Source organism: Vitis riparia, chromosome 6 (genome assembly GCF_004353265.1).
Source record: "Vitis riparia cultivar Riparia Gloire de Montpellier isolate 1030 chromosome 6, EGFV_Vit.rip_1.0, whole genome shotgun sequence".
Classification (NCBI taxonomy): domain Eukaryota; kingdom Viridiplantae; phylum Streptophyta; class Magnoliopsida; order Vitales; family Vitaceae; genus Vitis; species Vitis riparia.
In genome coordinates this window covers 7370795-7396699 of record NC_048436.1, presented here as the reverse complement: position 1 = coordinate 7396699, position 25905 = coordinate 7370795, and the positions used below count along the sequence as shown (strand labels likewise).

The 25905-nt window shown below is 31.7% G+C and overlaps 2 protein-coding genes across 2 annotated transcripts; both read right to left on the bottom strand.

Moving 5' to 3' along the window:
- Window positions 1-7361: 7361 nt before the first annotated feature.
- LOC117915579 (probable serine/threonine-protein kinase PBL18) lies at window positions 7362-11543 on the bottom strand. The gene is made up of 6 exons (XM_034831171.1): window positions 11332-11543; window positions 9578-9903; window positions 9320-9455; window positions 8353-8489; window positions 8142-8265; window positions 7362-8006 (listed from the first exon to the last, which is right to left on the bottom strand). Exons 1-6 carry the CDS (start codon window positions 11399-11401, stop codon window positions 7588-7590), a joined length of 1212 nt encoding a protein of 403 aa, XP_034687062.1. The 5' UTR covers window positions 11402-11543; the 3' UTR covers window positions 7362-7587.
- Window positions 11544-20417: 8874 nt separating this feature from the next.
- LOC117916677 (probable alkaline/neutral invertase F) lies at window positions 20418-24274 on the bottom strand. The gene is made up of 5 exons (XM_034832822.1): window positions 24168-24274; window positions 22700-23004; window positions 21890-22339; window positions 20977-21532; window positions 20418-20872 (listed from the first exon to the last, which is right to left on the bottom strand). Exons 2-5 carry the CDS (start codon window positions 22943-22945, stop codon window positions 20556-20558), a joined length of 1569 nt encoding a protein of 522 aa, XP_034688713.1. The 5' UTR covers window positions 22946-23004; window positions 24168-24274; the 3' UTR covers window positions 20418-20555.
- Between the last annotated feature and the right edge of the window lie 1631 nt (window positions 24275-25905).

Here is a 25905-nt window from a genome sequence, read left to right as displayed (position 1 = left end):
ATGCTATCAATCTCTCAATATTACATATATCATCCTTAAGTCTCAAATCCTCTTATTATATGATCAACTGATATATTTTATTTCTCTAAGGCATATATCAAATTTCACTTCAAAAATTATTGTGATCACAAATTTCATAATCACAAGTCCTTAGGATCACCCAAAGACACTCTATCTCAAACCTATAAGATATCATGATGTCTATCTTGAAAATATATGTTGCCACTTGTCCTAAAACAACCATCCATAGGTGCAAGTCATTGAAAACCTCATCACTAGCTCAATATTCTCTCAAGATTGAGAGCCCATGTAGCATAGGAGTTTAGAGAAGTCATGGATACCCAATAGCTAATGTCATGGCTCACCATAGGTTTTGTCCAATATATAATCATACATATTAGTGCACTCATCATGGTAACCTCATCTCGATGAACAATATAAGTCATCCCTTCAAATAGGAGGTAGTGAGCAACAACCTTAAATGGACGTAAGTCCATGAACTAATTGTGAATAAGTCATCAACTTGCAAGGAACCACGATTTGGATATTTTGTACAACTCCTAATGCATCCTAGTCATGTACAATATAAGTGATATAGACTTGAATGTTCAACATAGATAATGCATAAATGGCATAATGAAAAGAGAATTAGAATCATAATATAAATATTAATGAAATCTAATTATTATTATATCATATCATGCTTTAAAAGGTTGTATCCCAATAGTTACCATGAAATAAAATTCACTCATCCATTCGTAGAAGTAAAATACTTGTACTTAGAATTATTTTACATGATAACTCACAAAAACCACTAAAGTTGAAATCTTTGGAGGAACTCAAAGATTTAAGAGCCAATTTCCAAGTAACTTTACAAATATTTTATAAAAATAATCAATTTAACAAAATTTCAAATTTTACTCTGAAAAGTGCAATTTAGTTTAAAGGAAAACTAGGATTGACTTGAAAATGCACTAGAGATTAGCAAGTCAAGAATTGAATACACTAAAAGGGTTTTGAATGAGAGATTTGGGTAGGCAAGTAATCAAATAATCAAGGTTTCTTATATATAAAAACTCTTGAACACTCCAATATATAGATGAGCAGTTCAGAAAACCCAAAATCCATTACTTGGGCTTAACATGTCGAGCAACCAATTTGACCAATTAGTTCAATCGATTGACTAGTTGTTAGACATTTAATGCCCCATGAGGTAATTGTTGAGAATCTAAAGCTCAACCTATTGAACAAGACCGGTCAAGGCTCTTATCTCAGCCAACAAAAATATCCTTATGAACCTCCAAGGCGCACAAAGTGTGCCTCAACCAATCAAATTCAACAACTCAATAGGTTCCTTCTTGCCTCAACCAATTGCATTGTAAATATAGTAATTTTTATTGGATTAAGGTCTGAAACACCCAAAAAGGCTTCTAAAAAACCAAATAAACCCTTTTAACTAAGATTTTGGAAGTTTAATCAACAATAAGAATTCATCAATTTTTATGAAGACATGTTCATTTTAAAAACATATGAAGATGATTTTGAAAACTTTAAGTGCATGAAAAAGTTTTAATGACTCAAGTGCACCTACAAGACCAACCTTACATTGGTGACTTAGTCTTCATAAATCTTCAACATCTTAAGTCCTCATTAACCAAGATCTTTTACTTATTTGACCTCAATTTCCTTTAACTTTTGTTGAAAACTTAAAACAATTAACCTGATTGAACAATTAGTAACCTTAACCTTATTTTGTTATTATTAAAACTCAATTAAGAGAAATATTGCACTACCAATTTTAAATAAAATATTTTTTAATAGTTATCATTTATTAAAATCTTATTATTTATTTTTAAAAACTAAATACAATTTATAGATTCATTAAAATATTAATATCTATCTTTTATAATGCTTAGTAAAATATTATCATCTTTTAAAAAGTATATAATTTATATTTTCTTATTATTACATTATTTATTGAAACAATTATCATCCATTTATTTTGCATTTATTCCTTATAGTTTAATAACCATTTAGGTAATTTTTTTTGTAAAATTTTAAAATATTATGATTCATTACTAAAAACTTTCAAATTTATTTATTTATTTTTCATGAGAAATATAATTCTAATATTTATCTAAAAATTTGATAATCCATAAACTTTTTTTTTATAAAAGATAAAACAAATATATTTTTCAAAAAGGTGAATGCGTTTAACAAGATGGATGAGTTTGTAAACAAAAAAAAAAAACAGGGTGCATTCAGCAAAATGAGTAAGTTTACAAGATAAAATAAAAATAAAAAAGAAATAAGAACATGTTACTTTTTCATTTTGTACTTTTCACCCGAATTGCAAAAAAATTACACCACCAAACATGTATTTTGCTCAAAATTGAACACTAAGGGTATGTTTGATTCTCCATAAAAATAAATTTGAGGGAATATGGAAAAAAATAAAAATAAAAATAAAAAGTAAAGGAAAATAAAAAAATAAATTATATTTATATATTATTTCAAATTTATTTCACTTATTTGAACTGGATTAAATAATTTGAAAAAATATAAAATTTTACCTAATTTTAATTATATATTTTTTATTTTCTATAATATAATTAAACATGAAAAAAATATTTTTTTAAATATTTTTTTCTTTCCTTAAGATTTTTCAGAACCAAACATAACTTAAATAATAACTTTTCCTTAAAAATAATGTTAATAAATTTGAAGTTAAGCTCAACTACCATGAAAGAAAATTCACTCGTTGATTCACAAAAGTCAAAAACATATACTTAGAATTATTTTACAGTAGGTTTCAACTAAATATATTTAGTCCACATAAGTTTGAAATTTAATTAAATATCTCTTTTATTTTTTTCATTTCTTAGTTTTACTACCTCCTTTTTCACTCAAAATAAAGGAGGTATATGACAAATTTTCAAACGAGGTTAGATACATTTAGCCAAATTGTCAAAGAAGGTTAATAAAATTAACCCTTATTTTAAATAATAACCCATAAAACCCAGTAAAGTTTTGCAAATATTTCCTTTTATGTATTTAACAAAATTTCAAGTCTCACTTCTAAAAATTCAAAATCACTTAAAATTATTTTTAGACTAAGGCAGTGTTTATTTATTTAATTAATTTTGAATAGAACTTAAAAATAAATAGTGTTTAATAGTATTAAGTTATAGACCCCGGACAATGTTTGTTTTTTTTTATTTTTACGTTTACTATTCTGACCACCCCCGAAATCAAGCTGGGGGTGGCAGCGAGATGGGACGCGAGACAGAGAATAGGTGGTGGCTGTCAAGGAAAGAAGAGAAAAGAGGAGAAGAAAGGAAATAAGAAAAATCTGGAGGTTGCTGAAGGGGGGCAGGGAGCAGGTAGTGGCTTGGCGAGGAAGACGGGGAAACAGGGAGACTTTTTTGGAGGGTGACAGAGAGAGGCAAATGGGGACGAGCAGCTGGGGAGAAAGGCTTGCGGGTGGGGAATTTTTCACGAGTTTCAGGTAAGACCACTATGAGCTTAGTACGTTTCTATTTTCTTGAGGTTCCATTTTTTTTTTCCGACGACCTGTGAGCTTTGTTTTGTGGTTCAGCTTGTGTACTAAAAGTTACTCGGTTGTTTGGTCGAATCTGGTCATTTTGCACATAATGCTTTGTTCTAGTTCTCTTTGGCATTCTCTTTGGCATTCTCGTTTTTTTATTATTTTCCCCTGTAAGTAGCCAGATTCATTTTTCAGATTTGGCCATAGATAGTCAGTATGCTAGTCCCTTTCAAACTTGGTATTGGTTTGGTCATTGCCCGAAGATCAAATGGATTGTGGCCTACACCATCATTCCCATACCTTCTCACGTGCATGTAGTGGCGAGCATGACCCCATGATGTTCTCTCCCAACCTTCACGTTCCACTGTACCTGTCCAACCGCACCCCCATTTCTTATCTTCGATATTTTCAAACCCATTTTATCCCACCGTGCCTTCGCCGTCGTCGCTGCACCTTCGCCATCATCATCGACGCCTCTGCCGCCCACTGCATGGTAGAGTTTGCCGCCTGCGACCTCGGTTGGCTCTCTCTAGGCCGTCAGCCACCGACTTCGTGGCGTCGCCACCTTCCCAGCACCGCTGCCGTCGCCGCTTCCGCCACCGCGACCCTAATGAACCCGCCGCCCATGCCATCAAATCTACTGCCACCCCCTTCGCTGCTACCTTGAGGCGTCTTCCAGAACATCCAGCTAGCCCGTCCACCGCCATCCTCAGTTAGTAATGAAGGCCTCTCGGGAGTGATGCATGCTGGAAAGTGTACTTCCAGGCCTGGAATGGAAAGAAGGATGAAGATGCAGCCCAATGGATTGGTAGTTGGGCCTCTCACCATGCTCCACCAAGATGTCCCAGGCCCACGAGTACTCCTTGAGGTTTCTTCCCTCCCGAGACCCATTCCTGAAGGCCCAAATTTGCATATCCTTTATCCTAAACCCCTCTCTAAAGCCCTTTAGTTCCTTTTATTCATTCTTTTTTATTTCATGCACACATGCACTATATTATTCACTTATGTGCTTATTCATTTATCCAAATTCCATATTCTCAATATCAAGTTCTCAATATTGAGTTGTTATTATTACTATTATTATTATTATTATTTCAATTTTCCAATGTTTAACTTTCAAAATTCATATTCTTATAGTTTCAATTTTCCAGTTTAACTTTCAAAATCCATATTCTCATAGTTTAATTGTCCAAAGTTCTCTTCTTAAATCTAATTTTTGAAGTTTCCATTTTAGAATAATTTTTTTTAATTTCCAAAGTTAATTGTCAAGATTCAAAATTTTAATATAGTTGCCAAAGTTCCAATCTTTAAAACCTAGTTTTCAAAAACTTCAACTATCATTATTATTAATATTATTCCATATAGTTATTTCAAAATATCCTTCCTTATACAATTCCAATTTTCCAACCTTTAAATTCAATTTCCGATTTGAAGAAATTCCAAAATTCTCATTCATTCATTTAATCATTATATTCATTATTATTATCGTATTTATTTATTTCAAGTTTTCCTTCTTTAAACAATCTTAATTTTCTGACTTCCGAATTCGATCCCAACTTCCGAAATTTTAAAATTCTCATACCCATTTATTTAAACATCATTATTTATTCACTTGCTTATCTTTAAAATTCAATCTTTAAACTACTCCTCGAAATTCCGATTTCTAAATTTAAACTCCAATTTCCAAAATTTTAATTCTCAATATCAAAATTTAATTCTCCATTATTATTTTATTTATTTATTCATTTTTAAAATTCAACCTTTTAAGAATCTTCAAAATTTCCGATTCCTAAATTTAAATTCCAATTTCCGAAATTTTAATTCTCATATCAGTTTATTTAATTATCATTATTTTATTTATTTATTTAAAATTCAACATTTTAATAATCTTCAAAATTCCGATTTCTTAATTTAAATTCTAATTTTTGAAATTTTAATTCTCACATCAATTGGTTTAATGATCATTATTTTATTTATTTATTTTAAAATTCAATCTTTGAATAAGCCATCAAAATTCCAATGTTTAAATTTAATTACAATTTCTGAAATTTTATTTTTCATATTGACTTATTTTATCAAAATTCCAATTTCCGAAAATTCCCATGCTCACTTCAATTTATTTAATCACTAATATTTCATTCAGTTATTTTAAAACTCCATTTTTAATCAATTCTATAAAATTTCCGATTTCCAAATTAAATCCCGAAAATTCTCATATTCACTTTAATTTATTTAATCATTAATACTTCATTCATTTATTTTAAAACTCCATTTCTAATCAATTCTTTAAAACTTCCGATTTCCGAATTAAATCCCGAAAATTCTCATACTCACTTCAATTTATTTAATCACTAATATTTCATTCATTTATTTTAAAACTCCATTTTTAATCAATTCTTTAAAACTTCCAATTTCAAAATTTCCAAAATTCATGTTTTATTTATTCAATCATTATTTTCGTTATTATTATTATTCTATTTATTTTAAAATTCCATCATTAGACAATTCCAATTTTCCGACTTCTGAACTTAATTTCCAATTTTTAAAATTCTAATTTCTTTCAAATTTAATTCCCAAAATTCCAATTCTTAAATCTAATTCCCAAAACTCCAATCTTCAAATAAATTCCAAAGAATCCAATTTTCACTCAAACAGTTTTAATTCTACTTCGGCTCTCAAATAAACCTTCTGTTTTTCTTGGTTCTACATAAGCATGAATGGAATTTGTGAGACTAATTCGTGCAAGATAGATCGGACTTTGGTGGGGGCTCGACACATGATTTTATGATCGATTGATTGATCGATTGATTTAATTGTCATGCGTGATTGATTTGTTCTGCTTTGTGATATGTATATATTCATCCTATATAGATTTACTAACCCCCCTCTTGATAGCGCATATTGGTTCGCCACCCAGGTATGTATTTTCTCGCATCATGGTCACTCCTTGTGCTTGTTTTAATTCTCATATGGGCATGATCGATTCGAGTATTCATTGTTTTTCTCATCAATTGCCACATCAACTTCATTTTATTAGTAGAAACCTGACTTTAGGGACTTAGAGGGGTGTTATGGTCTTTACCGTACCTTCCCGATAAGTAACTTGACCCCCGAACCCGATCCGGTTTTTCGTAAGATCACCTTTTCCAAAATAAGGAGTCGCACTTAGGGTTTTCTTTCTTATTTTGTTTACCCTTTTAACAATAAAACAAAAATAAGTGGCGACTCCAAATCATTTTCTTAATCAATAAAAATCATTTTTCAAATTAAAATCGAACTCGCCATCGAGTGGGAAACGCATTGAGCCGAAATGCGGGGTCCACATAAGTATTAATTTTTTTAATTTTTATAATATTTTATTTTTATTAAACATTAAAAAGAAACAAAAGAAAAAAAAACTAACACATTGCTTTTTCCATTTAGAAAAAACCAATTATATGACTTTTTATATTCAACCAAAAAACTCATAATGAGTCATGAAAAAATAGAAAAACAAATAAATTAAATTTAAAAGCAAATTGTTTTTAACAAAAAGCTAAAAAAATAAACACCCTCTAACATGATATAAATGTTCCATTCAAAAATGATTTTTTTTGTTAGGCAATATATTTAAAAAATATATTATCAAAAATAAGAATCAAGACTATAGAATAAAAATTCTTTTCCTAGAATCACTCATGGGCTCTTAACAAAGAAAACCCAAATAAAAAAAAAAAAAGAAAAAAAAAGAGGAACTCAACTTCTAAATGCATTTCCACATGATTTCTTTATGCTTCAATTTTCAGAAATGGAGCAAGGCTTCACAAAACATTCAAAAAAATAAAATGATGTAAGAATCTGAGTTCATATTTTACTAAGAAAATCCTGTCTGGATTCTCAGTACAACAAAATTTTCACAAAGAACAAAACTGCTACAAAGGTGACAACAACCTTACACTCATTCCAAATATGTGCAGTATCTCTTGTACATTTTTCTATGTCTATGTACCAATTACAACTATTTGAATGCATCTACCAATGAGGAAACCAAAATACACCCATCATACCAAGTTTGTGGCTCCGGCTGTTGCCTTGTGAGTGTGACCGGGATTTGATGAATGCTTCATACTGTGATATTCTACCCTAGGCGACGGGGTCCTAGGAATGTCCCTTGATGTGGGAAGTCGCTCCAGTGCGGCTAGAACATCTGTCATAAGTGGCCGGTTTTTGGGGTCTGTGTGGAGGCACTGCAATGCAAGTGATGCTGCAGCTTGAGCTCCTTTCTTCGAGTACTGACCACCCAACCGAGTATCCATGATTCTCAGAACTCGCCTGTTGTCACTAAGAAAAGGTTTTGCCCAGTCTACTAGAGTTTCTTCAACACCCCCAGCCTTCTCATCATCCATTGCTCTTCTACCTGATAGCAGCTCTAACAAGACTACCCCAAAGCTATATACATCACTCTTTGGGGTTAAATGACCTGTTTTCGGTTTGAACCAATTCATCAAGAGGAGAACAACTCCCAGGTAGAGACCAAATATGTATGAAAAAAGGGTGACTCAAGTATTCCTGTTCATTATTTCAACATTTTAAGAGATACAAATAGAGGGCTAACCTGTTGCAACATATTCAGGGGCTGCATAACCCCGAGTTCCCACGACTCTGGTTGAAACATGAGTGTTATCTCCAGTAGGACCATCCCTTGCTAAGCCAAAATCTGAAAGCTTTGCTTTAAAATCCTAGGAAGAATTTTCATACAAAGTTTGATCAGTGGTACATTTTGTAATGATACAACATATATCATTACTTTAATTTCCCTGGCATACCGAATCAAGCAGAATGTTTGAAGCTTTTAAATCACGGTAGATTACGTTGGCATCTAAACTATGTAAGAAGGATATTCCTTGCGCAACATCAATAGCGATACTCATCCGTGTAGCCCAAGTTATTGGTTGAACACCTTCTGCAGAAAGAAAAAAATAATTACAGCCCATTGCAAAAATGATATCCATCATAATTTGATCTAGGTAAGCAAATAAAGGTGAAATAAGTGTAGATCCATCGTCCTAAGAACTAATTTGACATTACACTAATTGCACCAGGGTCCCCTGCCTTAGTATCCCCAACTTCGGGCACTAATGATCAAAGATACCGCATCCTATTTTCTGAAGGTCCAGATGTGTTACTTGGGTATATAACTTGATTCCAAATTAAACTTGAACAAGTACAACTCTTGATTGAGGAGCAAGTAAAGAGCCCATATTATACCAATCTTTACTAGTCAGATACTCCAGGGCCAGATTATTCAGGTTACTGCATCACCATTTTAATCAACAACAGGAGAATTTGGCAGAAGTTAATATATTATTGGAAGTTCTAAGTTTTTGGAAAGTTCCTAAATCATTTCTCTCTGAATTGGCTTCTGGGATTGTTATACAGTAGTCTAGTAAGTGTTTGAAATTTATGTATTTTTGGAATTCCTACCACTACAGATATCTATTTTTAATTTTGGAAGTTTTTGTTTGAGTGCTAGGGCTAGAAGTTTTAGCTCATAGAAAGAAGTTGCTAACCAGGCAATTGCTGCATAAGCAGAATTATCTTCACAGAGAATATACTAGAGGAACTTCTTAATCCTTGCTTTATTGTAGCTTGAGACAGAGACTATTGTTAATTCCTTGCTTTATAGTCAGTACAAAAGAGAATCACGCTATCAGTAGTGTCAACAAAGCAAGGAAACTACCGGCATATATATAACCTTTGACAATGAAGATCATTGAGAGAAAACTTACTTACTTTTGAATAAATGATTTTCCAAACTTCCCTTTGACATAAACTCGTATACCAGAAGTCTATTCTCAGACTCTGAGCAATACCCGATGAGTTTCACGAGATTTTCATGGTGAAGCTGACCTAAGTAGTTTACTTCCGCCTGCCAAATTTGAAAATGTCAAAAAAAAAAAAAAAAAAAAAAAAAAAGGTTGCTTCAGATAATAACCAGCAAGGCCAAAAGGAAGAAAACAGCTTGAACTTAAGAGTCCACATTACACATACAAGCCATTCCTTGTGGCCTTGAAAGCTTTCTGTCTTGAGTTTCTTGATGGCCACTACCATCCCCGTCCCAGGTTTGGTGGGAGCTAAAGTGTTCTCATCAAGCCAGCCTTTGAAAACACACCCAAATCCTCCCTCACCAAGAAGGCTCTCTGAGCGGAAGTTCTTGGAGGCATTCTTGAGATCATTGAAGCTAAAGTCCTTGACACTATTGGAGGCAGATATATCACTTTTGGATGATACCAAAATTTTGTTCAAGGTTCCAAAAGGTGTATGCTGGCTGGAAGAAGTTGAATCCTTATATGCCTTACTGGGGGGCTTTGTACGATCTGAAGAGGCAAAATGGAAAAGCATAAGACTACTAGGAGATTCATTGCCAACATGTTATGCAATGGAAGAAAGAAGCCAAGGTTATGAAGAAAGATACAAACAAATATTAGGAAGTGCATACTGCTGAAGAACCATAGCTAGAAGGAATAAGCATGAAAAATACTCTAAATTTATTTTTTTCAGTATGATATCTACCATCTAGGAACTGCATACAAATAATAAATGTAATTGGATTGTAACTTGTAACTCATTCAGAGTTCAAACTGCCCAATCCAAAACAGCACCAGGAAGAGCTGCAATATTTGTATATGGGAATGTGTTCAAACAATTATATTCCTGCTATGATTATGAAATTTGTTAAATGGGATAAGGCTTCCCTATGGCCCAAGAAGACCTCCTAATTGATGTATCAGATGCAGCTGATACATTGTAACTGAGTCTGATACACCATAATCACATATTGTTTGGCAAAAAGCAGAAAAAGATTTATAGGAGACAGCATAAAACATCGTTTTTCAGTGTTCAAACTAAGATTAAGCCTGGTCCTACAGAGCTTATATGACCTAAACTATGTTGGTTATATTTGATTACATTACTTTCAACCATAGTAACACCCAAATTTTTTAGCCCCTGCAAAATTCCCAGAACAGAGAACCCACAGCTTTAGGCATCTTTGGATGAATTCAAACTAAGTTTTCATTGTTGACATGTACCAATTGCAGAGTACAATTTTTTAACAAGCCACTGAAATCTACCCCTACAAGCTTATATGCAGGCGAAGATTTATGTCATAATGATATAAAAAGTGCAAATCCTAAATATTTTATCTAGGTTCTCCTTCACCATGACAAACACAGAGGAAGAGGATTGGATATAGCAAAAGCTGATTAATTTTGGGTTTATTCATGGTTACTCTAAAAGCTCACAAGTACCAGACCCACAACTCCCTCCAAATCCTAATAACCAAAAATCAAAAAACCCCATAAAGCTCAATCTGAGAACTGGTAATCCCACAACTCTTCACAGATTACAACCACAGTTTCACCCGAATCCAGATAAATAAGGAGAAGAAAAAAAGAGGGGAAAAAGAGACAACCCATAAACCTCAATATGGGACCTGCTGAACCCACAAAAGACAAGACACTTTACAAAAGAAACTAAAAGTAAAACCCCAGTATTCATAGTTGTATAAAGTAAATTCAGAAAACAGAAAGAAAAATCCAGAAGAAAATTTGTCTCAGCTTCATCCAAATTGTAATTTAAAAGGGAAAAGAGGGGAAAAACCATAAGCCTCAATACAAAAACTGCTAAACCCACAAAGTACAAGACAATCAACAAAAGAAAAGGAAAATGAAAGCGCATCAACAAAAGCAAAATGAAAAATCCCAAAATAAAAACCAACGACAAAGTATAAGAAATCAAAGTACCAGACTGGGCAGAAAAGTGAGTAGAAGAAGCATGGGCACATTTGGCAGGTCTTCTGCAGCAATTCCCCATAGCTGAAGCCGTGTGTAAGCCACCAAGTCTCTTTGGAAATGGGGAAGTCTTGTAGAAAACAGACAACCCAGTTAAAGGGGCGCTTGAAGAAGAAAATATGAATATCCATCCATATGTCCATGAGGGGCAAGCAACAGCTGGTCAAGCCCTGTGAATCTTCCAAGTTGAAAAAACAATACTAGTGCAATCGTTATGGCCCCCACATATATCAATATTTTGACTCTCTCTCTCTCTCTCTCTCTCTCTCTCTCATCCCTAATACCCGTCCATAGGATAATGCAAAAGGGCTTGGTGCGTACTTAGCTTCAAAGCTTCCAATATTGATTACCATGTCAATATAGTTAGGAATATTAATTTCCTCACATCTTTAAACATACCATCATTTTGCTTCTAAACCCCCAAAGGAAGTTTCCAATTTTTGGCTTAAATGACCAATAAGTTTGGTTGTTTGAGTTAAGATAGTTTTTACCTTTTTTATAGTGAAATATTGTATTTACAATATTTATAGAATATAAATAAAAAATGAAGAAAATAAAAAGAAGGATTTAAAATTGATAAATAATTTTTATTTATTATTTCAAATTCATTACACTTATTTTTCATTTTTATGCAAAAATTTAAAAATTTTAAAAATAATACATTTCTAACTAATTCTTATTATATTCTATTAAATCAAATATGAAAAAAATCATTTTTCTTAATATTTTATTTTCCTAAAAAAAAAATTAGCACCCATGTTTTTCTAATTTTTGCCTTCAAAATTTTAAAATAAAACATAAATCAAGGTTACTAAACACATGGTTTTCAAAATTGTTACAAATAAAAAAAGAAAAAAGAAAAAACAATATCCTTAGTCAATTTTGGTGGGTGCAACATAATAACCTTGGTCAATTTTTGTGGGTTAGACATAAGTAGATAACTTTTTAGTAGAAATTGTGAATAATAAAAAAGTTTTAATTATAAAAAATATAATAAGAAATGTTTCAAATTGTGAGAGGATTACGAACTATTTAAAATAGTTTTTTATTTTTAAAAATAAAAAATTATTTTAAAGCATTTTTAAAACAATTTTTAAAAATAAAGTAAAATAGAAAATAATTTTCATATGAGATATGGTTTTTAAAAACAAAAATATAAAATATGAGTTATGTTTAACCATATTTCCTTAAATTTGTTTTTAAAAACTATTTTTAAATTAAAGAATAAAAAATAGTTTTAAAAAATATGATGAAAGGGGCCTTAATATTCAATATTATAAATGGTCAAAATTATAGTATTAAATACCTCTTATAATATTCAAAACTATACCATCATACTTTTTTTTTTTCGTATTTATATTTTTGGGATATTGTATAATATTCAATATTATATCTTTGGACATTTCTTTAACATTTAGAAGTATATTTTTGGGAAATTACAAGTCTAGACCTGAAATTCTAGACATCTGTCAATGGTCTTAAAATAAGCATTGAAAATAAGAAATATAAATATTAAAAACCATACCCCTTCACTTTTAATATCATTGAAGAGGATAATTTGCTTGTAAATCATTAAAAAACACTCTAGGTTTTTTTTTTTTTTTTTTTTTTGAAGCTTTTCCAGTTTTCCTAAGGTTGAAAATGGAAGAAGAGGGAGATAGGGGTATGAATTTGTAAGGATAAAACAGTCTTTTCTCACTTAGGGTTATTTTTGTTCCTAAAAATTGAAACTTAGGCTAGGACATGGCAATTTTTCATATGTAGGTTAATATAAGACTATATTTTAATAGGAATCATACAAAGCTTGTAAGTTAGTTATTTAAATGTATGTACTTAAAATATTATTATATTTAATTTTACATAAAATTATATACTAATAAAATTATTAAAATTTTGCTTTAAGGCATTTTAAAAAAATGCATTTAGGGTAAATTATTTCTAATTTTAGAACAAATTATATGATAGATTTTTCATTTATAGACATTTTAACATTCATATGTTATACACCAATATTGTTGGTTTGGCAAAGATGAATAAATATGGGAATTTTAATTTCTCATTTTAAAAATTATTTAAAAAAATTAGAAATAAAAAAAGTTTTGATAATTTTAACTTTTTAGTTTTTACCATCAAATTAAAAAATAAATAATAAAAAACATAGGATGTGATTGACCATGTTTTTTGAAACTTGTTTTTAAAAATTGTTTTTTATTTTTTAACTTAAAAATAAGTTTAAGAAACATGATTAAATTGATCATGTTTTCTTTTTGTTTTTAAATATGATGAAAACAACTTCTATTTGTTTTCTAAAAATTATTTTATATTTCACTTTATTTTTAAAAATTGTTTTCAAAGCACAACAGCCAAACACTATTAGAAATTTTTTAAAACACTTTTCTATTTTTTTTTTTAAATTATTTTCAAATCACATGGTCAAATGTACTTATAATTTTCAAGTTTTGTTTTAAATTTTTAATTAAAAATACAAATTTGAAAACAAAAATGCAACCAAATACACCCTAAAATGATTAAAATTTGACTTTTCAACTCAAGAAAACTCTAGATGATCCCAACTTTGAAATTATAAGGGTCACGGACCACACTCATTTACTCAAAAACAAACCAACGAAATGAAATCTAAGGCCATTGCCTAGAGAAGTCAAAAACAAAAACTAGAGTGTGAACATTAAATGATTCTCCAAATCTAAATCTTAAAATTAGAGGAAATAATTTTAAGATTTAGATTTAGAGAATCATTTAATGTTCACACTCTAGTTTGGGTTTTTGACTTCTCTAGGCAATTTTTGTATTCAATTTGACCACGTTTTTTTCTTTTTCATATATATATATATTCTTCGAAAAATTATTTGGAGTGGTATATGGTATATATACTTTATAATAAAGATGTTATTTTATAAAGACATCATGGTAGGTCCATTCCTTTTCAAGTGACTCCTAGAGAGTTTCATTTTTATATATTTAGGTGGTTGACATAGTCCTTTGGAAATATTAAAAAACAAGTAGGATGACCATTTAACTCCCATGCATTTAAGTTGCGTTTGGTTGTAGGTCAAAGTTGGAGGAAAAGTCCTAGATGGGTGCTGTCAATTTGAACATCTATTGGTTTGTTGACCCCCAACTTTCAGCCCTTGTGACTTAAACCCTAAGAACTTGGCTTAAATCTCTCCACATCAAATAGGGACGATCCATCAACAAGATTTTATAATTTTTCTCTGTTCAATTGAGAAAAATTGAAACAAAACTTTATGTCATAAATGAATCCCTAGTCAAATTCTAGCAAGGTTAGAAGGGCTTTTGTTCAATATTCAGCATTTTTTTTTTAATATTTGATGAAATTTTAAAAATTATTCTTAAAATTTTTGATGAATCTTCCACTCCTTATGTTATTAGTCAGATGTGTTCAATTGTGGAAACAAGAAGTGACCTCATATGATACATGTGTTGCTTTCATCATCTTTCTTAATTTGCTTTCATTTTATTTATAAGATAAATTGTTGTTCAATTAGGTTTAGAGATCATAATAAAGTAGGGTTTTATTTTATTTTTATTATTAGGGATTGGTAGGTTTTATGGGGTACCCACTCTCTCAAATTTACATTAATTGCAAAAACCAAACGGGCTTGGAAAAATTGGGAGGGGCTGACTCAGTCCCTGATTGAAGGGCAAGATTAATGGGGAGTTGGTTGGGAGGATGAGGTTAGACTGCCTCCCAAGTGCAAAATTGTAGATTAGAGCAAATTTAGATTCTTAAGATGAAGATCAAAGATGAGTTGGTGGAATATAAAAGGAGACGTGCACCCTAAAAATGTACCAGCTTTATTGGGTCAAAGGAATTCAAAAAAATATGGTGGGAGTTATTCACCCTCCCACTAATTCATACTTGTAATAAGAAATAGTCAACATGGCAGGGTTGCCCTTCCCCACGTTGGGTCATTCCCACCATTCTTATTCCCAGACCCTTGAACCTAGTTTCACTTTCATGCATGCATGCATTTGCTGGTATTTGAGAATGTTTAATTTATTCTTAAAACATTTTAAAATAGTTTTTTGTTGTTTGGAATATAAAATAGTTTATAATTGGAAAAACATTTTTGATAGGTTTTCTGATGAAGTTTAGAAAGTGAAGGAGAAGAAATAAAATGTCTCTTATATTGTTTCTAAAGATTACAATATATATTCTTTTAGTTATAGTTTCCTTGATTTTATTTTATTGACTATGGGAAATAAAATAAAAGAAAGAAAAGTACAACTAATGAAGAATATACAACAAGTTAAGGTATGAAAATTAGGAAATCAAAGCGGAGAATTAATGGTAATAAGAGAATATGTTAACAACAAATTGTGACAATCAAGTGTATTCTTAACACTCGCCCTTAAAGATGACATGTGAAGATTTTGAACACCTATCTTAATAAGGAAATCATGGAATAGGTATGGTTTAAGAGCTTTGTAAAAATATCAGCTAATTGTTGTTTGAAGCAAACAAAACTAATACGAATTACTCCTTGTTGGATCCTTTCATGAACCAAATGATATCATATTTCAATGTGTTTGGTACGTTCATAAAAGGTTGGACTGACTGCAATATGTAAGGTGACTTTGTTGACACAATAAAGATGAGCTGGTTGCAAGTGATGAATTCCAAGATCTTTTAATAAGTATAATAGCCAATTAACTTTACAATAGGTTGTTGCCATTGCCCTATACTCTGCTTTAGCAGAAGAGCAAGAAGTGGTTGATCGCTTCTTTGATTTTCATGAAATGGGAGAATTTCCAAGCAAAAACAATATCTTGTGGTTGAACGACGAGAATTGAGACAACTTGCCTAATCTGAATCATAGTAGGCATGAAGTTGCAACGAACTAGATGTTGAAAGAAGAATTCCTTAGCCGGGACAACTCTTTAAATAATGTAAAACTCATATTACAACAAGATAGTATGGTTGATGAGGTTGCCTTAGAAATTGGCTAAGAATTTGAATACAATAGATAATGTCTAGTTGTGTTATTGTGATGAGATAAAACAAACGACCAACCAAGTGCCTATAAGATGTTGGATGTGAAATAAGTTCTCCATTATTATTACTCAATCGAAGATTTTGCTCCATTAGATTTGTTGAAGAACGTATGCCAAGGAGACCAAACTCTTCAAGTAACTCAAGGACATATTTTCATTGGCTTAGATCTACTAAGTTTTGTTCGAGCAATTTCTATATATACCAAGGAAATATTTTAGAATATCAAGATCTCGCACTTTGAAATGATTGTGAAGAGTCACCTTTAGATTTTGAATCTCCTCAAGATTATCACCTACAATAATAATGTCATAGACGTACATAAGGATAATAGTAAGAGAGTTGTTGGCCATTTTTGTAAATAGGGAATAATCCTCCTTTGATTATTGGTAACTGACTCCTAATAGCTTATTAAAAAGCTTGACAAACTATTGATAGGAAGCTTGCTTGAGACCGTAGAGGGACTTTTGAAGCTTACAAATGACATTTTTAGTGTCATGATGTTGAAAACCTTGTGAAAGCTACATGGAAACTTCTTTATTCAAATTTCCATGAAGAAAAGCATTGCTAATGTTGAGTTGATAGAGGTGCTGGTTTTTAACAGCTACAATGGCTAGTAAACATCACATTATTATTAGTGACTACTGGTGTGAAGGTTTCTAGATAGTCAAGTCCTTCTTGTTGATTCGATCATATCTAATTGAACCTTGTAGCACTCAATGATGTCATCTGGTTGATACTTTATTTTATAGACCTATTTTCGGCCAACGACTTGTTTATTAGATAGTAGTGGCATAAGCTCCTAAGTCTGATTAACTTCCAAGGCTTTAATTTCCACTACCATGGCACTTTCTCCAATTCACATCAAGCATTACCTGTTTGAATGTCTTTGGTTCCTAGCTAGATGATATGGAAGCTAGAAAATAATGATGTGTTGGAGAGAATTTTTCATTAGATAAGAAATTTTGTAGTGGATGAGAGATACTTATAGGATTGAACGAAGACTTAATTTGGTGCTAGCAGATCACATGTGGCCAATTGACAATGATAGTATTTGAGGTAAAAAGGGGGATGAGACACATGACTAGATTGTTAGATAGGTAGTGAGGGATGTTCTGGTGTCGGAATATCAAGGTCTTGGTTATCTTGTGTCTCAAGTGATGTTTCAACTTGTGGATGAGACACAATTTCATTATTGATCTCATTGATATAACATGGGATAACAGGCTAATTCAGAGGCATCTTTGTTTCTTATTGAAAAGGGAAAATGTTTTCTCTGAATTGAACATCTTAAGAAACAAAAAATTGGGTGTTTTCAAGATAAAAAGTTTGTATCCTGTTTGACTATAAGGATAATCAAGGAAGATACAATGAGATGCTCTAGAATTAAACTGTCTTTGAACCACTAGTATTTATTGCAAAACATAAGCAACCGAAGACTTTTAAATGAGAAAAGGGGGGAATTGAATTAAACAACAATTTATATGGTGTCTTACCATACAACAAAGGATTTAGAGTGCAATTAATAAGGTAAGATGTAATTAACACACATTCGCCCTAAACTTTAATAGGGAGACTTGCTTGGAAATGCAAAGCATGAGCAACATTAAGTAGGTGCTCATGTTTCCTTTCCACCACTTCATTTTGTTGTGGAGTGTCTATGTAGCTTGTCTCATGCAAAATCTCTTTGGAATTATAAAAATCTTTCATGTCAAATTTCAATCCATTGTTAGACCACAATATGTTTATCCTTTTTATGGAATTGTGTTTCCACATAAAAATAGAAGGATTGTAAAAAAAAGCGAGTCTCTTTACATTGCATAAGAAAAACCTAAGTACAATGATGAAAGTCATCCATATTAATAGTGAGAAAATAATGAGCACCCGATAAAAAAGTAGTATGAAATTTGCTCCATATATCACAATGAATTAAATCTAAAGGTTCAATAGACCTTTTATTACTTAAAGGAAAAGGAGTTTGAGTTTGTTTGGCTAAAGGATTAATCTCATAACTTTCATGTTTAACAAAAGGATTTAAAGTTGAAATGTAATGTGAAAACAACTTAAAATGACTATATCCAAGGTGTTTAAGACATTGATGCCATAAATTATGAATCAAGAAAGACACAACTTGAGATCATCTGAGATTGGTTGTTGGCAATTAAAGAAGATAGAGGCTATCATGTAATCTACCCACTCCAATCATCTTCTTCAAGGATCAGTCCTATATATGACATGAATTAGAAAGAAAAGTTATAAGACATTTTGCATCATGGATGAGTTTGACAAAAAAGATCAAATTAAAATGGAAGCTTGGAATCGAAAGGACATTTTTCAAAATAATATTAGATGTCAGCCAAACATCACCAATATGAGTAATTGGAACATTTTCTCCATTTGGAAGCCTAACTGTCCTATAACATGTTGATCTTACATGGGAGAAAAATGAGGGAGAGCTAACCATATGGTCAATAGCCCTAGAATCAATTATCTAAGAGGTTGAACGAATAGAATGGATGACATTAAGAACAATACTAGTTGATTATTTTTGGAGGCATTGTCACCTAAAAAATTTGACTTGGGTTCGGTATTAATTAATGTTAAAGCCTGTTGGCATTGTTCTGGAGTGAAAGGGAAATTTTGTGTTTGAAATCTGGTTTGCGGAAGCTTGGCTTGGTGTGAACTGGTTTGGACCCTTGTACAACTTGTGACCAGGAGGATAGCCATGTAACTTATTACACTTCTCCTTGACTTGTCTTATTCTTCCACAGAAATCATAAATGATTTTAGAATTGTTGGAATAATTTTGATGACAATTTTTACCTCCATTGTCACTCTTCTTGGCAGTTGGTGCACCAGACTCCATTGTGGGACATGGAACAACCATACCACGTTGTCGTTCTTCTTGAAGAATAACGAAAAAACCTTACTCATTTTCTGAATAGGATTCATCAATAATATTTGACCACGCACAGTTGTATAGCTTTCGTTCAAACCCATCAAAAATTGCATGCTGCGATCTCTATCTCTATATCCTTCCAAGGTCTTATTAGAATCACAAGTGCAAGGAGGTAATCTTGTTGTGACAGAATAATAAATTGTGATAGAATCATAACCTTGTGATGTAGAGAATCTTTTGTTGGAGTTCAAAGATTTGTAGGTCATTGGCTTGAGAAACCCTTTCCTCAAGATCCAACCGGAGGTCTCTAATTATTTCTACATAAATGACATTGCCTGCAAGTTTTGGGATAATAGCATGCACAATCCAGGAGGCCACCATGTCATCACATTACTTCCAATCCCCAAAATTTGTATCTTCTAATTTGTGACAGCTTTGAGATTGCTCCATTAACAAAGCCAGACTTGTTTTTCACACTAAGAGCCTTCGACATGACCCTACTCCACATGGTATAGTTGTTTCCATTCAACAAAGAAGACACTAAAAAACAACCCCTGGATTATCTGAGAGATGAATGATCTAAAGGTTTTCTTAGTTTGATCCCTCATTGCAAATGGGTGTCAAAACAGAATAACTTGTTTCAGAAGAGAGAGAAAAAAAAGGGGTTTCAGAAGCAATTTGAAAGCTCTAATACCATGATAAAGTTTAGAAAGTGGAGGAGAAGAAATAAACACTATCTTGTATTATTTTTGAAGGTCACACTATATATACAACTTTGCAGTTTTGCTAACTCTGAAAATAAAACAAAAGAAAGGAAAGTACAACTAATGGAGGATATACAATAGCAATGTATGAAAATTAGAAAATTAAATCAGAGAATTAATGGTAATAATAATCTGTTAGCAGCAAATTGTGACTATTAACTATATTCCTAACATTTGCTTTGAAAGTAGATTTTTTTTTTTTTTTGAGCATTTGTTCTATAAATAGAATGATTTTTTAAAACAAACATGAGGTAAATCTAAGTGTTTTTTTAGTGTTAAGAGAAATAATTAATAATGCCCTTGAGACCGGTTTCCTTATGCACCATATGCACAAATCACTAATTCAGATTCAGATGGTTAATTACTAGAAAAAACTAGTTCCACCAGAGCTCATATGATCTGCAGTGTCACATGAAAGTGAATAAATAAATCATGAATGCATTGTGAAAATCACAGGGAAGATGATGATGAAAAATTTTCAAGGATAGCCCCGGAACTTAGTAGGCAATGTGGTTGAGCGACTAATAGTAGTGGGCTTGATTTTCTCGTCTTCCTCGAGAGCAATGATCCCAAGATGTGAGGGCTCCTCAAGTAACATCTTGGAAACCAAGTACCCAGCAATGGAACATGTCTGCAGTCTCCTAGACTGTTTCCCCACGTAGCAGCCCTCCTTTCCATCATAGTATTCTTGCCAATCATCCTTGGACAGCCGCTGCTCAGCTAGCTCTATCGCCTTTCTTGCTATCCCCGGCCGTCCGGTTTTGATGCAGGCTGCAGTAACCAACCACAAGAGACCTGAATGTAGCATTTGAAATTGTTAGAAATGGTGAAGGATATATTACCTTTTTCTTCTTGCCTTCTGGGAAATTATAAGCATGAAGGAACTAATTAATACTGACCTGGCCATGATCCCCCATTGTGATAGCTCCATCTTGTATTTTTGGGGTCACTGCCGGTTTCTATGGACCAGCCATGAATGTCCAAAGCTGGATAAGAGAGCTTAAGAGGCATTTTGCCTACAAGCTCTCCCCACCTTTCTTCAATGAGATCCAGTATGGCCATGGACTGATTGTGAGTTGCAAGGGAAGACAGAATCGCAACACAGTTGCCTAAAACAAACCACCGGAAGTCCATTCTGGCCGGACTAACATTAGCAATGAAGTATCCTCCTTTCATTGGCATGAAGTCGAAAACCCAGTCTGGAATGGAGTCAGGAATGACATTGAACTTGTTGACAGCAGTATGCGAATACTCCTCTGTCTTGTACCGGTATATGTTGTTCAGTTGCTGAAAATCAAGCCAGAAGTAACTGCGCATATGGTAGGTCAATGCCTGTAATCGTTTTTCAATCCTCATAATGAACTCCTTCCCATCATCTTCTTGAAGGAGGTGAACTGCACACCTCAGTGCCATGAAAAACAGTGCTTGAATCTCAATTGGGTAGCCATAAACTCCCTATAAACAGCAATAACAAGGGCACAAAGCATGATCACCTGAATAGTTGATGATGGAAGGTAACAATAACAATGAACTACTTGTTTTCTAGTTGCATGTTTCTCTGTTAAATTTTCCTTCAGGGGCCACATAGATTTCACTTTGAGCCAGTTGTATTAGAAATTAGCCACCTAGACAGCTTTATGCCGATGAAATTAATTGAATCACATTCATAAAAGCAGGCCAAAGCTGCCCAAATTAAAGGGCCCTGTAAGCCAAAATGCTGAAAGGAAAAGTAGGATTGATCATACTGATTTGTAATCATTGAGGAGCGTTAAAATGGGAAAAGCCCTTATGTCATTTTCAGCGTGTCCTCACCATTCTGCGGTCAGCCATGCCACAACCATCAGCACAAAGAAGCGTTGGGAATGTATCAAACCCTTCAGCCAGACACACAGACAGTATCAGCTTCATTCCATTCTGGCATTCCGGTCTATGAGATAAGGAATAGTCCCCAGTTGCCCTTGTGTAGGCGTGTAGGAGGATGATCCACCAAAACCCAGAATCAACCCCAGCAACTCTTCCAATGGCAGTTTCTCCAAAATCTGCAATCAAGGTATCAACGCCCCTCACAGGATTGTGCAGAACTTTGAAGCTGTGCAGAAATTTGAAGCTGGCTGACATGAGTCCTTGTCCAAGTGCGAAGCGATCAATGCCTTTCACCGACAACTGAAGATGGAGAGTCCTCAGTAGAAAGTTCTTCACTATTTCTAGCTCTCCCTTCATCAAGTATGCTAAAGCACTAGGGACAAAATCTCTGACAAAAACCTGAAGATCGATGAATGCCCAATAATAATAGTTAATATGCATCTAGGTAACAATATTATGCACTAAACCATAACAAACCCAAAGACTTTATACTCTTAGACATCTATGTAAGTAAAATCCCCAGAGGAAATGAATTTGAAGTTTCATGATTTCTGCTTTTAGTTGGTTAGAAACCGAAAAACTTGACTCCTCTCCCATAGGCCAAGAATGTGGACAGGACATGGTTGAGCTACTTACCTTAATTTGTTTGATCTTGTGAACATTAATGGAAATATCAGGTTTTAATCTTTGGACACTTTCTCAGTCACCAAACAGAACATTAACTGGTTAAAAAAGGGAAGGAATCCATATATATAATACCTGATCATAGTTGAGTGCACCTGATGCATTATCAAGTGCAGCCATGGTACCAACTGCTTGTCCCTTGTAATAAACAACCGACCGTCTCAAATGTTCCCAAGCTTCAATAAACATCAAATTCTGATCAAAAGACGTAGGTCTTGGATGAGGAGTCTTTGCAGCGTCAAGAGTCTGAGTACATTTATCATCGTTTGCTTCAGATGAATCAAAATTTTCATTTGTAATCACACTTTGATCTTCTGCCATTTCTATATATAGTATGGTCTAGTAGCCTCACAACCTCTTTTCTACTTCACACCTCTCACCTATGGATAAAATACACAACTCTTCAATGTAATTCATAAGAAATCTTCAAGGGCGGAATGATGAAAAAGACATGTCGATCAATGGAAGTAGATAACACCAAACTGTTGATAACAACGAAAGAAAGAAAGAAAAAAGGCTGCAACTTCAACACTTCAAATATCCTTGGAAAATTTAGACTAATGAGGCACTTAGGCATGTTTTTTTTTTTTTTCCTATGAAAAATTACTCTACGAGAAGTCAAAGTTTGTTTGCCATGTTTGTGAAAATAATTCTTGAAAACTTAGTTTTGAGAAAAATTCTTAAAAAAGTTCTCAATTATCTTTGGAAATAAAATTTTGTTTAAAAATTATATTACAAAATATTCTCTATATTTTCAGTCATTACTTAAAACCATTTTACAAAAAATCATCTCAGAACACTAATGACCTATTTGGAAACTGTTTTTGAGAATAATTTTCTATTCTCTAGAACAAAAACAAGGAAAACACATTTGGTAACGTTTTGTGTTCTTAACAATAGAAAATAGGGTGTTTTTAGAGAATATTTTTTAGTTGTTTTTTCTAAGGGTTATTTTAAGAAATAATTATAAAATAATTAAAAATAAAAATACTAAATATAAAAATTATTTTTAAAACATATTTAAAAATATTAAAAACATATTTAAAAATAATAAAAATAGCTTAAAATCATTTTAGGTTTTCAAAGAGATTTTGTAATCAAAGAACATTTTTCAAAAACCATTAACAAATAAGCTCTAAATTTTTATTTTTTTAAAATAATCTATTTTCAAAATAAATTTTCAAAAAAATTATTTTTGTTAGATAACTGTTTTTAAGAATAGTTTCTAAACTAGACATTATGTCTAAAATCTTGAAAAAAAAATCCGAAACTTTAACAAAACACAAGAAAAAAAAAGGAAAAGGGAAAAAACAAAAGCAAAGTGTATTTCTATATATAATTGATAAAACTTAGATTTTTGATACAATATCCAATATTCTGATTATGTTAATCATACAACTTGCCAAAAATGAAGGCATGCAGTCTCTCAGATATTGAAATATGCAATAGAAATCCATAAAATATTATTTGAATTAAGGGTTCGATGTTATACGAAATCACTCTTCCAAAATATCCTAACAGTGATGAGATTTCACGAGCTTACCTTATGAGGCAACAAGAAGGAAAAAAGGAAAAATGCACTTCTTTTTCTCTTCTTTTTCTTCTTCTTGTTTTGGTGCAAATGGGAGATCTGCAGCAGGCCCACATGAAAATGAGAGAGAATGGGGAGGAATCCTTCACGTATGCAGAAGAATAGGACACATATTCAGAATCTTGGTCCTAATTTTGGGGAGCCCATTACGGTTACTGGTTTACATTTGTCACCATTTGCAAAGCTTCCTTAGATGTTGTAAGGAATTGTAAATGATTTTGATTTAATTAATTAATTTTCTAATTGTTTCTTTCTCATGACCATTCTTATTAAAATTATTTAACGAACCTCTTTTACTATTTTCATATAAAATTTATTTATTTTATATATATATTTTTTGGCAACTTGGCATTTAATTTGATGTTTTAAAATTTAAATTAAGGAAATATGAGAGAACTTATCCTAGAAGACATAACCCATTATCTTTATCAATTAATTTATTTTCTTTTACCTTACTAATTCATTTATAGTAATGTACCATCATCAAAGCCATTCAAGCAAATTATTTTCTGCCATTTTTTCTTTCTTTTTCTATTTTCCCTTTTAAAAATTTAATTGAAATTTCTACTTTTCTTTTATTTTTGATTTATTTTAATAATTTTCTTTTTTTGACAAAAAATTTGATGACTCCGTCTTAAGAATGCTAGTTTTAATAATGAGTGATTACCTTTCTCTAATCTTTACTACCCGACCTAAGAATGAATAGTTAATGTGTATCACTTATTGAATAGGTCTTCAACTGTTTTATCATGCATTTATTATAGTTTTTCCCCTAAACCATTATCCTTATTATATTATGAACTTTATTAATATTTTTTTTATGTTCTTTAAAAATTTTAGAATTTTTATTTTCATATTAGTTTTTAGTTTTCTTTATTTTTTAAAATTATGCTTTAGCAAAGATATGTTAATTTTTTTTTTTGGGTGTATTTTCCTTTGACATTCATTTTGTTTTGAGTTTAATTTTTTTTTAATTCATGTACATTATTTGATTTTTCTTTAAAAACTTTTTTTTTTCTTATGTGCATCCAAGGAGAATCATGTACACAATTAAGGGGAAGAAAATTATTTGCCTATTTTGTAAACTATGTTTTCTTTAATATATATATACACATACATATTATCTTTTTCCTTTTCATCCTTATTTTACTTTTTTTTTCATATATTTATATTTTTGTTACTTTTTTTTTCTTTTTTATGAAAAAATATTGAATATTCAATTTGATATAATTTTTAAGTTTTTACCTTTTATTCTTAAATATGCTTTTATGAAAAACATTTTATTTTTACGCATTTTCCTTTTGTATTAATATTATTTTTATTTTTATTTATTTTCAAAATTTTGTTTTCTTTTGAAGTTTTAGGAAATGAGGATCATTTTTTTTATTATTTATTTATGAGAATTTCGACAAACTTTGTTTTTATTTCTGTAATGTTATATTTTTATTCATATATATAACTCAACATGCACCTTTGGAACATTGTTGGAGCATTGCACAACCCAAAGGGCATCATTCGACATTCAAATGTTATCTTTCTTCAAGGACAATTTCTATTTGGAAATACTCTAAATGTTAGTCATATATATGAGTGTCTTGCAACTTTTTCAAAGATTTGGTCCAAAACTAGGAGGAAAAGTGGTCTTTCCTAGTTGAGGAGTTAAGCTTCCAACAATCTATATAGATTCTCC